Below are 13,025 nucleotides of genomic sequence, written 5' to 3'. Positions count from 1 at the left end.
CTTTGTGTCTTTCAAAACTTGATGAAGTACACCAGTATATTTTCCAACTTTCTGTCCACATATCGATATTAGTTTGTTGAAAACATGATGTCTGTGATTCCATGGAAATTAATCGTGACCTCGCAAGCATAATCATGTGTAACAGAATCAGAAGCTGTCGTTTGTCGCCATGTTCATCACATTTTGGACAAACTAAGTTCACAGCTACACAAAAACTTGCCTTATTACAACACTGTTTATCCTGGCCTCAGCTACTCCACTATAACATACCATGTTGTGTTGTCAGAATTGTAATAGGCTTCAACAGATCAATCATATTATCTTTCAAAGGGGTGATAAAGGTGGTCCCGTGTCACGCTAGCGTCCTGGGTTTGATGACCCACATGGGTACAAAGTGTGAAAGACTTTTATAAGTGCCCCCAGTCATGATGTATCAGGAATGTAAGCGGTTTTAAAAAAACTCACAAGAGTTTTTTAGAAAGTAACAAATTCTGGATTGCTAGCACACCTGATAACAAATATATTAAATATTCTTTAATTGCAATCAGTTAACACACTCTTGTCATCAACCTGTCGAAACGGGACTAACATAATTGGACTGACAAACCCAAGAAGTGTGTTTGTCTCTTGGAAAATCATTTTGTATTTTTATGTTCTCAAAGTCCTCAAAACCAGTTTTCTCAATCATTGACAGGCAAACTTTCTTTCACGAAGATAAAATGATTGATCCTTAAGTGCTTCCTTAAGACCGATGTTGACACTGCTAGATCGTAACCAAATTTGTACACCAAGACATTCACTTCCATCTTTCGTTTCAAAGAATCATATGTCCTGTCTTGTGTTGATGCTTTTGTCCCATGTGTCCATGAAATAATCATTATCCTGTGTTTCACCATATTGCATAATCCACATGACTTACATGCTCCATCCATTGTGTTTACAAGTTCGTGCCATTAGAAAGATTTGCCAATATGATCAAACCTCGCCATCGCTGTCAAGGCCTCTCTTCACATGTGAACATTGAGCAAATTGAGTTTTACCCTTGGGTGGAGATTTTATTGTATATCCTTGTCATATTTGATCAAATAACGGAGATTGAGAAGTTGTGAATGGTATGTGGAGGTTGTCAAGGTTGAATTATCAATCACCAAGGATTATTTATGTTTCTGAAGATGTTTTGGTTTGGTCCACACTCATGTAGAGAGTCAGATGTGGGTTACCCTCTAAGGTGGAATGTTCGCGCTATAAAATTCAATATTCACCATGTGCAATATGAAAAAAGGCAAAACAATATTCTTTCATTTCAAGGCCTTGTTTTGTTTTTCAGATTTGTGGCATTAGTCTGCAAAGGCATTTCTACCTTAAGTGTTTGAGACTTACCCCCATCCCATGTCTCTTGATGTACTATTTCCGACACTAGTTAGCAACTGCTTAAAATGTGAGTTGTGTTTAGTGATGATGGACACAGATGGTGGAAGCTGATGGTGGACTGATTCACGTTCACATCAATAAAGATGCTTCATTAGATATTAAGTTAACATTAAGTTGAGAACATTCTATCCTCACTTTAAAACCAGTGGTTCATTTCAGAAAGTGATCATAGCAACACAAGTGTCACAGCTGCTGTTTTAAGGTAGACTTATGTCAGTCTTCTCTGTGAGGGGGCGGTAGGGTAACTTTGTGGTTTTTCCTCGTCTGTTGAAGTTATGACTTCCCATACATGGGTACAATATGAAAAGCCCATTTTTGCTGTTCCCCAGCCATGATATTGCTAAAATATGGCTAAAAGTGGTGTAAAACCCAACTCACTCACTCACTTATCTTTTGAGACTTTTGAGAAACGGCACCCTGGAATCCCTCCTCAGGGAAGTATCGTAACCTTATGACTGACATAAGTTTATGTTCAAGTATACAAGTTAGGACATTCATAACGCTACCATCACATATGAAAGGTTATATTGGACAGTATGTAGGTCTACTTTAGTACCAGGTCTCTGTGGTGTCAGGATAACTTATTCAGTAACTATGTGTGTCCCTTCAGCTGTTCTCCAGCAGCCTGTTGCTCTGTTAACTAGCCTGGTCTAACACTGTAGCTCTCTGAGCTAGGCCGTTCCCATCCATGAGTGTTATAGAAGTGTAAAGTGGGTCTTTGAGTCATCCTTAAGTCTACCTGAAGTTACCCTCATTCCCAACACTGGGTGTTTGAGATAGTTTGAAGTGCTACTGTGGATCTCAAAAGCCATATATCCATCTTTAATTCATTGAGCTAGCCAACTGATAACTAAGAACTGTGAGCTAGCTATAGATGAAGCCCATGGTCTGCAGTTCATGTTGACTGGGTTAGACTGAATACATCCTTAGGTCTCTGCACTAGTTTAAGTGCTAGTGTCGTATCCGCACTAGTTTAAGTGTTGGTGTGGTCTCTGAGATCACATGTAGTACTGCATGGGCCATGTCTGTGGTGTCCCGCAGACACGCTGAGCCAGACTTGTGGATCACTTGTACATAAAGCAGCAGTGTTGGCCATCATGAAGTGGGTCAGGCTGTTACCAGGTCCTCTTTGTTGTATGACAGTGTAGCTAGAAACTGTTTCAAATAAACTGTGCTTTGTCAAAACTGCTTTTCTTTTGTCATGTGTTAATGGTTGATTATGCTCTCTTTTCATGTGCATATATGAAGATCCGGGGAAGAAAAGGTCTTCAGCAAACCATGCTTGACATAAAAGGCGACTATGTTTTTCGTGAGAGGCGACTAAAGGATCGGGTAGTCAGATTTGCGGACTTGGTTGATGCATGTCATTGTATCTCAATTGCGTGATTGTTGATCATGATGTCAATCACTGTATTGTCTGGTCCATCTGCATAAAGATTCAGAATGACAGAGTGACATCCCACAAGACAGTATGACAAGAGGAATGACTTTCCAATAGTCTTTCATGTCAAGGGGGCGGTTGGGTAGCCTGGTGGTTAAAGCGTTCGCTCGTCACGCTGAAGACCCGGGTTTGATTCCCGACATGGGTACAATGTGTGAAGCCCATTTCTGGTGTCCCCCGTGACATTGCTGTAATATTGCTAAAAGCGGCGTAAAACCATACTCACTCACTCACTCTTTCATGTCAAACAATATTTCAGGAGCTCCCTCCTTTGGTGTCTACATTTCACAACTTTGGAGATGTCTCATCCTCAAAAGTTGTTTGATCATGGTTAAAACATTCAAGACCTTAGTAAAGCTTTTCGCCAACTGCAGGTACCATGCTATTTCATTCATAAACACATGCTCATGATATAGTTGGAATCGTACAATATGCTCTGCTTTGAGCAGAGAATTCCTATGACTGCCGAAAGGGGTTTGTCAGTTTTGTTTACAATGTTTGGCCAACGAAAGTTTTATTTGCAAAGTTGTCCCAACGTATGGAAGGAAATTCGCCAACGTCAGTCCAACGTTAATGTAATGCCCTTCGTCAACGCTATGCCAAGCTCTTATAAAATTATATGGTTTGTCTATAATTGGAGGGTGTGCTGCTACCATGATACGGATTATCAAGTCAAGAATAACATAACTGTAGTCGTTTACAGTACCTGATACAAATAACTCCCCCCATAAATATCAGCCTTCATAACAGCCACTTACTGACGAGGACTGTGTTTGAATTAATGATATATGTAATGATGAAAGATAAAACGAAAACATACTGGAAGCCATTCGGTTTGTGTTTTATGGCATTGAAAACAGTATTCAGTCAGCTGGTTTGACTTTTGCTATTCTTAAAATTCTCTCACGCTTGCATACGTATCCCTACCTGTCTCGTGACAATTCCAATGTCTGTTTTTGCGCTGGCTTTGTTTGTTTGTTGTTTAACACCGCACTCAGTAATAATTTCAGCTGTATGACGGGGCGAGTCTGAACCAAACAATCCAGTGATTGACGCCATGCACATCGACCTACGCAATTTGCATACGATGACATGCATTAACCAAGCCAGCGAGCCCTGACCACTTCTAATACGACAAGCATGCATTGCTTCAGGGTTTGCCCTGTCTATAAATTGGTTTTGCGAAGTTGCTTCATGCAGAAGCGACTGGAAACCATGGTTACGTTATTAATTTATCAGTTATTTACACGAGGATGGATGTCAATTATGGGTGCGGCGACATTCTATTTGGCATTCCGGCGATTGGTCCAAACATGTACCAGGTGGCGGTTAACAATGACTTAATGTTGATTGAATAACTATATCATATATATTGGGGATTTTATCTGTTAATTTCTAAAACATATGCGAGTGTGTGCGTGTTTTAATAACGTTTATAACTATATATACTCTTTATGCTAAGTCATCACTGTGCCGGAGTGTGGTCACGGACTATGTTTTTACAATGACGTCACAGACACGTGATGTTTACTAAAAGCACACGTCTTTGTGCACAGTCACCATAATAACAACATTTACTCTCGAAGACAAAATACTAATTATCAGTTAAAGTATAATTGCTGTAAAATATACATAGAAACAAAAGAAATTGATAAAGCGCAACTGCTTTACAACTGTAAATCAACCTTGCGGTTAATTGTTAACACTGTATCAAAACTTCCAACCAACGTTTGCCCCAACGTTTCACTGCCACTGGATGTAGACTTTTTCTTTACAACGTTACGCCAACGTTGCGTTGTCCCAACTGTGTCAAACCATCTTCGAATTCCGGTTCGCCCCGATTATGTTTCTAGGTTTGTCAGCACCATGCCCTTGCTCGTTGGTTTCACCGAAGTGGTAAACGTCTGAGACCTGCATCACTTCGTGCTTTCCTCCCACATTAAGCTGAAACGCCGCGATATAACTGGAATACTGTTGAAAGCGGTGTTAAACCCAACTCATTCACTAGTAATGCTGAGATGCTTATGCCTTCTTTGTTCCTCACTCACTCACTCACTCTCTATATAAAATTAACTGAAATCTTTTGTGCAAGAGTTCATATGAATAGCAGTCTACCAACATGATGGCATAGTATACACATACTGCGAACTTGATACATATCCTGATTTATATCCTGAAGTCATCATTGTTTTTTCTCTGTTATAAAAAAGGGAGGCGCTCTATTCTAATCTGGGTCTGGATTTATTTTAAATTACTGGCAACTGACAACTGTAAGGAGGGTAATATTCAAATTGCTAAATTGATATTAGGGTCAGTAAAGTTTCGAAGTGTGTAGGACTTCAATCAAATGTGTTTGGGTTGTTATTTTGCCTGAGCCATGTAGCAGCAACGGGCAAATTAAGTTTACAGATCGCAGAACGGATATGTCCGAAACTGACAAAGCCACCAAAGATATGTTGAATAGGTATTAGAACAAAATATTCGCAATCGAATAGAGGATATCCGAGTCATTATTATATCCACAGACGATGGCATTGGTTAACAAGCTTAAATTGGTTCTACTATTGGATTGCGTGTACAGGAACCCAGTCAAGAACAAACTCCGAGGTACCATCCGGGTTAAGCTGGTTCCCGTGTCCCTATGCGCGTCGTCAACTTGCTATATTGTGATATTGGAGACGGGGCCCAGCTTACCATCCGGGTACGGTGAGGCTAAGCTGGGCCCTGTCTCTAATATCACAATTTAGCAAGTTGACGACGCGCATAGGGACCCGGGAACCAGCTTACACGAGGCTTCCCTGATCCTCCGTTGGTGTCGCTGTTCTTTCTCTGCCTTCGCAGAACGGGAACCAGTCCAGGCGAGGCGTCGGTCAGAAATTTGTCGGCATTTGATTGGTTGGGAAGTACTTCCAGAAACGAAAAATTTGGTTCATAGGTGAATAGGCCTAGGTGTCGCCGGAGGTAAGCAGACGTTACACATATCTGTGCTGTTAATTGAAAGTGTACCTGTGCATTTGGAAACATTTACGTGGTATATTCCACCATTGAAACTAGATACCGGAAGTCTTAACTGCTTCGATGTCGAAACGTCGTCAGATGTAGAGCGATGTCAATGGCGAATAAAATCCTAACAAACGAGTATGAACTACTTTCAGTCGCTGATTGTGAAACCTCCAATTGCGTAAATGATTGTTCCCATGATATATTCACAAACCCTTCCAAAATTAAAAGTCAATGATAGTCGGTATTACTCGAAGCCACAAGAAAGGGTAGGCTACAACACAACACCTAAAATACCCTTGGATCCCCTTTAGGTCAATCAACCCTATATGATCATTTGGGTTAGGTACCCATTAGTGGCAATTAGCTTCTTTTGCGGTTGCTTATATTCTTCACACAACAACGTTGAGAAAGCATGATGAAATCGTTTATCGGCTATTGGAAACAGTCCTGGAACATCCACACAAGCCACTTTCACCCTCTACATTTGTTCAGTAATGATTCAAGCTGACTTGTCCTTGTGGGGGCACGGGGGGGGCAGTCACTTAAGGCATGCCAGAAACCTATGATTGTGGGTTCGAATCCTGGTTCGCCCCGATTATGTTTCTAGGTTTGTCAGCACCATACCCGTGCTCATGGGTTTCACCAAAGTGGTAAACGTCTGAGACCTGCATTACTTCGGGCTTTCCTCCCACATTAAGCTGACACGCCGCGATATAACTGGAATACTGTTGAAAGCGGTGTTAAACCCAACTCACTCACTAGTAATGCTGAGATGCTTATGCCTTCTTTGTTCCTTACTATGCTCTACATTATCCTGACAGTGTTCCCTCCCAATATAGACTCCCGTATATTTGACGCCTGGAACTCTTATCAGTCAGCACCATATCGGTTCATTCCTCACCACTCCATAGCTTTTAGATTACACTACAGAATGGGATAGGTGTGCCAGATGTCATCGTGATCCCACGTAAGTGTTAGTAGACTAAAGCCTACCCGTAACCTTCATAAGTGTCTGTCACCCTTTCTGTTCAGTTCCGTAACGTCATAGTCAGGACTAGCCCTAAGTTTAACACTGTGGACGCAGCTCTGTTGGTTAAGCTGTCAGGCTCACATTCCGAAGGTTGCGAGTTCGTGTCTGACAGATTCTCTCAAACTGGTTGCGTGTTTAAGTGACATGACCTACGACCGAGAAGTGAAAAGTTGTGGTGCTGTATTCTTAAAGGTGCTCTGAGTGGTGGTGTTAAGGATCATTATTATCACCTTGTCAATTAAAGTGTTGATTTTTTCTTCAGGACAAAATGGGTACCAGGGTGTACATTGGACGATTGTCTTACCATGCCAGAGAGAAGGATGTTGAACGTTTCTTTAGGAACTTTGGCAGACTCAGAGATGTTATGTTGAAAAATGGTTATGGCTTTGTAGTAAGTAAAGTTGTCAATATATTTCAAAAAACACTTTTGTCATAGGTATAGCTTATGTTTGGCAACCACAATTATCACATTGTGGCCCAGAAGCAGTGGTTGTCATTTTGGCGACCAGCAGTAGTTGCCACATTTGCTTGGCAATTCTAGCCCATGCTTGCCGCAAAAGGCGACTATGCTTGTCGTAAGAGGCGACTAATGGGATTGGGTGGTAAGGCTCGCTGACTTGGTTGATTCATGTCATGGTATCCCAATTGCGTGGATCGATGCTCATGATGTCAATCGCTGGATTGTCTGGTTCAGACTTGATTATTTACTGATGGCCGTCATATAGCTGGAATATTGCTGAGTGTGGCATTAAACAACAAGCAAACAAACAAACAAATATGAACCCAGGCAACTTCTGTTTGGTAGCCTGCCTTTAGCATATACCATCAAGATGGTGCTTGTTACACTGCCTGGTGTTCAGCATTTAGGGTATAAAACAATGACTGTTTGGGTGGGAGTCTGTATACCAGCGGCAGAAAAAACATTTTCAGTCCACTAGCCTTTGTAATGATAACATATAGCAAAGCCCTTAAAATGGCAAATGTCTACTAGTCCATATGACACCTTAACTGTTGGGCAGTTTGGCAAGGACTATAGGACTCATACCAATTTGTTACGCTGTGTACTGTCTGAGTGAGGTAGCCATGTTTATTTGTGGCATGGTATCTCAGCACCATAAAGCTGAGATAGTGCAAGCAGCCAAATTCACGCACATTACTGTATAAATGAAGTGAACGTGACGTTAACCCCATTTTACCTCAACTCTCCGTGAATTGTAGATCATGCTTACAGTCACTGGTTTGTCTGGTGCAGGCCACTGTGACATTCTCAGGTGTCATTATTGCATACCGGTATTGACATTCACTGACTCACACAATCGTGTCATTTCATTTCAGGAATTTGAAGACTACAGAGATGCTGATGATGCGGTGTATGAATTAAATGGCAAAGAATTGTGTGGTGAAAGGTAAGGCACTAGTTGAACAGCCTTGAAAGTAAACTGTTGAAAGTAAACTTTGAAGACCCAGGCTAGAATAGGTCTTCAGCAACCCATGCTTGCCATAAAAGCCGATTGACAGGATCGGGTGGTCAGGCTCACTGACTTGGTTGATGCATGTCATTGATCCCAATTGCGTGGATCGATGCTCATGATATTAATCACTGGATTGTCTGGTCCAGACCTGATTATTTACAGGCTGCCTTCATATATGATGTGGAATTGAAATCAGAAAATGTCTTTTCTCCAAAACACTGGGTTTGTTATTGGGGAGTGGCTATAATTATTTTTATGTTTCCATATATAGCGTGTATGTACCATTGGACATTAGGCAATAAACTATGCTTGGAAAAACAACCTGTATTCTGTTTTTTTGCATCTACACATAGACAGGATAAATATGTACCTCTCTTTGAAATATTCTTAAAGAATTGTAGAATCCAAAAAATGTTTTCTTTTAACATTATGCTCATGACAAGAACTCCTTGACAACGTACATAATATTAAAAGCTATCTAAGGGATGCACTGAGGTTTATGTATTTCATTTATTATACCATATTCGACGTAATAAGCGCCCAGGGCGCTCTCAAAATTAGAAATAGGGGTCTCTTAATAGAATATTATTTGGTGTAAAAAAACAGAGTTGAAAGATAAATTTCGTGCTGACAGCCTGAACTGTTTATATACGACAGATATATTTTCCAGAATTTAAGTGCCCATAATTAAGGGTGCATATAACACACGAGTGCGTATTATACACGAATAGATAAGTCTTGTGTACATTGATCAATCGGAAGGGGTGTTAATGGGGATTGTTCACTTGCCAATATATTAGCAAATATTGCCGTGGGCGCGTATTAGAGCGGGGCGCTTATTACGTCGAATACGGTAATTTACATATTACTCCAAAATGATGCTCAAATGGAAATGATATATGATTCGTTTGGAGATTACAGTATTTCCTTTACTCAAGTGATTATGATTTTGGATGTTGTATTTACAGGTGTATTGTTGAGCATGCAAGAGGGGCAAGGGGAGACTTCTTCAGAGAACGAGAGCGTGATCGTGGGTACCCCCCACGTCGTAGGGGTGGTAGTGGCAGAGACAGGTATTAAATAAGATAATTCTGACTTTATGATTTTGTCCTTCACATTGAAAGGGTATGAAAGTGATAACTTTGAGAGTGACTACTTAAAGAACAACTTGGAATGATGTCATTATTACTCGTTTTGGTTCATCATCTCAAAGATTATGACGTAAAACAATACAATGAGATATCCGTGACATGAAATAGTATTTGCAATATGAAATGTTATTTGCAGTCGCTATGGACCACCTACACGCACAGAGTACAGGTTGATCATTGAGAATCTCTCATCAAGGGTTAGCTGGCAGGTGAGTTATTTACTGTCTTATGCCTTGCATGTTGTATCCATTGCCTCCTATCTATTTCAGTTGCAGCATTCAGAGAAAATTTATCAAGAAAAGAAATGATAAAACCCCATTTAGATCATATGTGTAGTAATATGGAATTGTATTGATAAAATTTGGAAAGATACCAAAAACAGTTTAATGATTATATTCCATTGTTTTTGGCAGTTACTAATTTTAAGGATGTTATCTATCTTCCCCCAAAGCTCGAGAGACTCGCTGAAGCCTGATGGGGTCACTGGGTCTTGAACTTGAACCAAGGTCCTTAGGTCTGAGGGTTGCCACTATCTATCGGCCTAGGTCAGGCAGGCATACAGGCAGGCAAGCGCTGTCGGACTATCACAGGGTCCTACTGAACGACACAGCCAAACTGCACTTGGTCTTTCTGCAGGTCTTGATCTAGCAGCATGCCATAAAACATCATCCTCTACGCTGGTCCTCTGCCACCAGTGGTGTCCTTCCCAAGTCTGATTGGGGTTGGATGAAAAAAGAATTTAGTTTTCAGAAAACTTTTGGAAGTCTGGCTGAAAGAATCCCTAGTGAATAACAGAAAATGCAGTCACTCATTGGGGAGATGATCTTCCAAGCACTAGCTTCCTCTCAGACAGGGTCCTCCTTCCAGTCAGGGTGCTCAGTTGTTTGCCGACTGGGGAACCGTACAGAACAGGTCCATCCCTTGGGGTCTATTCTCATCCGTCTTATGAGCAAGAGATCAGATACTGGCCCTACTTGTTGGGCACTGACTCCAGCCGTCAACCCGAGGTCCATTCTTGCAGAGCGTATATAGGGTCCATACCTGCTTTGGCCTTTGAGAAATGAGCTCTTGATTAAGGGAAAGTACAGAGGTAATTGTTTTGAATGCTCCTCTTATGCTGAAAGTAGGTGTAGGGGAAACAGGGATAAGTATCTTCACTTGTGATTTTAATTTAATCAACTGCAATGACAGAAATGATCAATTGTAAAGTCACTTGCTATTGTTTGTGAACCTTTCTAAAGTTTACATTTGGCCTACTTTAATCACGTATGATTTTTCCCAAAAATGTTTTGAAGAAACTTACCTGAAAGTTTATCATTGATCTACTACTCAAAAGAAAACAGAAGGCGTTGGGTGCCTGAGAAAGATCTTGTTCATTATAGGGTGAAAACAATTACATTAGTATTCAGAAGGCTTTATCTAATGCAGTCATGCACTGAAAAAAGTGATATGTTTTGATACAAATTCTTTGATGTTCAAATTCAGTGAAGAGTTCATTTCTATTTAGCTATGAATATTCTAAGTGGTATATGTGTTTGAAGACGGGGAACTGGATCCAGGATCAGAGACTTTGTCAGCTGATGAAGTATAAACATGATAAAATGAGTATGCAGTGTGATATGGTCATATGTCAATACAGCTTCTATGTGAATAATATGTTTAAGTTATGTGAGTATAAATTACTGCTCCTATGTTCATTAGTTTGTGAAATTCAGCAGCTTTATACCACTACTGTTGAGGATTTTTACAAATTTCAGAAAATGGATTTTCATTGACAAAGAAATTCTTATACTTTTAGGTATTCTTGTATTCAGGTTTGGTATCTAGATGGTATAGATATTTCTCTTTGGAAACAGGTATGGAGAAGCTGTATCATCCTGTTGTGGTAAGATTGAACATGTTTCTTGATGAAAATAGGTTCCATTGTTTTATGATTATTCTTTGTGTGTTCAAGGACCTTAAGGACTACATGCGTCAGGCGGGTGAAGTAACATATGCAGACGCACACAAGAAGCACAAGAATGAAGGGTAAGTTTCAACTGGTTATAGAGTTGGGGGTATTGACTGAAGTTTGTTTTGCAATTTTATAGTCAATGCTTTAAGTTGTTCATTTGTTTTTATACCACTGCCTATTTTTCAGAATTGTGGAGTTTGCTACATATTCAGACATGAAGAATGCTATTGATAAGCTAGACAGCACTGAAATCAATGGAAGGAAGATCCGAGTTGTGGAAGACAAACCAAAGAGGCGTGGCCGGTAAGTTTTTGGTTCTATTAAATGTAATCACTTAGATTTCTTCTTGAACAATCACATTGGTTTTATTGAGGGCAAAAGGGTTCACACTCTCCATAAATGCATGTGTATAGGAACAAATTTTCTCATTTGAATGGTATTGTTGTGAAAGATGTCTGGACCAAAGTCATTTCATTAATCTTGAAAAAATAGAACAATATACATGTAGATAAAATGAAGAAAACATTTTGCTACACCTTTCCAGTTCATACTCCAGAAGTCGTAGCAGGAGCCGAAGCCGTTCCAGACCGCGAAGAAGTCGGTCAAGGAGTCGCTCCAGAAGCAGAAGTCGCAGCAGGAGTCGCAGTCGCAGTCCCAGTCGTAGCAGATCAAGGAGTAGGAGTGAATCCCGTTCCAAGAAGGTTGACAAAGATAATCGTGATTCTGCAAGCCCGAGCAAGGGCAGGTCTAGGTCCAGGTCCAGGTCCTGTTCCAGGTCCAAGTCCCCTGACAAGAGGGATGCATCACCAGCCAGCAATGGGGATGACCGGAAGGATGATGACAAGGATGACTGATCTACACAGAGAACTTAAATCTGCTAGTATGAACTGTGATCACGATAGCGTGCATGGATTGTAAATAATCAGAGAATTGTATTTGACAATTGTGCTGATGGCTGTGCATATATTTCAACATCTAACCTTTCTAACCAGGCAGATGACATCAGTTGTTTGATTTGCATTCATGATCAGCATTTTTAATCTGTTTTGTACATGATTGTGAAAGTGAACTGTTATCATGTAAATAATGTGTTGTCCTTCTCCAGTGCTGGAGATTCCAAATGGAAATCGTTACCAGCCCAGTTTGAGTTTTGGGAGAAATGATCACCACCCTAATATATTACATGTGTTATCAGTGAATACATTTCATGTTTTGTTTATGAACTTTGATACTTTGTATTCTGAAATCAATAATGCCATTTCATACTTGAACAATCTGCCCTTATTCGTAGCACTTGAGTTTAAAGAACATTATCTTACCTCTCTGTCAGAATGTTGAGATCTGCTTGATTCTTGGGATTTTGATAAGTTACTATGTATCCCACCTGTCAGGGAAATAAATCTCTTATACCCCACCACGAGGAAAACAGACTACACATGGACTTTTGAGCAGGAGAATAAATCTTTTGCACCACACTACGAAACAAAAAACTGCACTTGTTTATGTGTCAGTGAAAGTAACTTTGCATGGAACAAGCTAACCT

The 13,025-nt window shown here is 40.4% G+C and overlaps 1 protein-coding gene across 1 annotated transcript; it reads left to right on the top strand.

Annotated features, from left to right (window-relative positions):
• Positions 1–5,718: 5,718 nt before the first annotated feature.
• LOC139442010 (serine/arginine-rich splicing factor 4-like) lies at positions 5,719–12,586 on the top strand. Its single transcript, XM_071222764.1, has 8 exons — positions 5,719–5,833; positions 7,168–7,296; positions 8,241–8,311; positions 9,346–9,450; positions 9,665–9,737; positions 11,483–11,556; positions 11,669–11,785; positions 12,027–12,586. Exons 2-8 carry the CDS (start codon positions 7,174–7,176, stop codon positions 12,334–12,336), a joined length of 873 nt encoding a protein of 290 aa, XP_071078865.1. The 5' UTR covers positions 5,719–5,833; positions 7,168–7,173; the 3' UTR covers positions 12,337–12,586.
• Positions 12,587–13,025: the final 439 nt, after the last annotated feature.

This window comes from Haliotis cracherodii, unplaced genomic scaffold (genome assembly GCF_022045235.1).
Source record: "Haliotis cracherodii isolate W230 unplaced genomic scaffold, xgHalCrac1.p SCAF_5, whole genome shotgun sequence".
In the NCBI taxonomy this organism is placed as follows: domain Eukaryota; kingdom Metazoa; phylum Mollusca; class Gastropoda; order Lepetellida; family Haliotidae; genus Haliotis; species Haliotis cracherodii.
The sequence above is the reverse complement of the archived record's forward strand: the minus strand, read 5'-3'. Positions and strand labels throughout refer to the sequence as shown.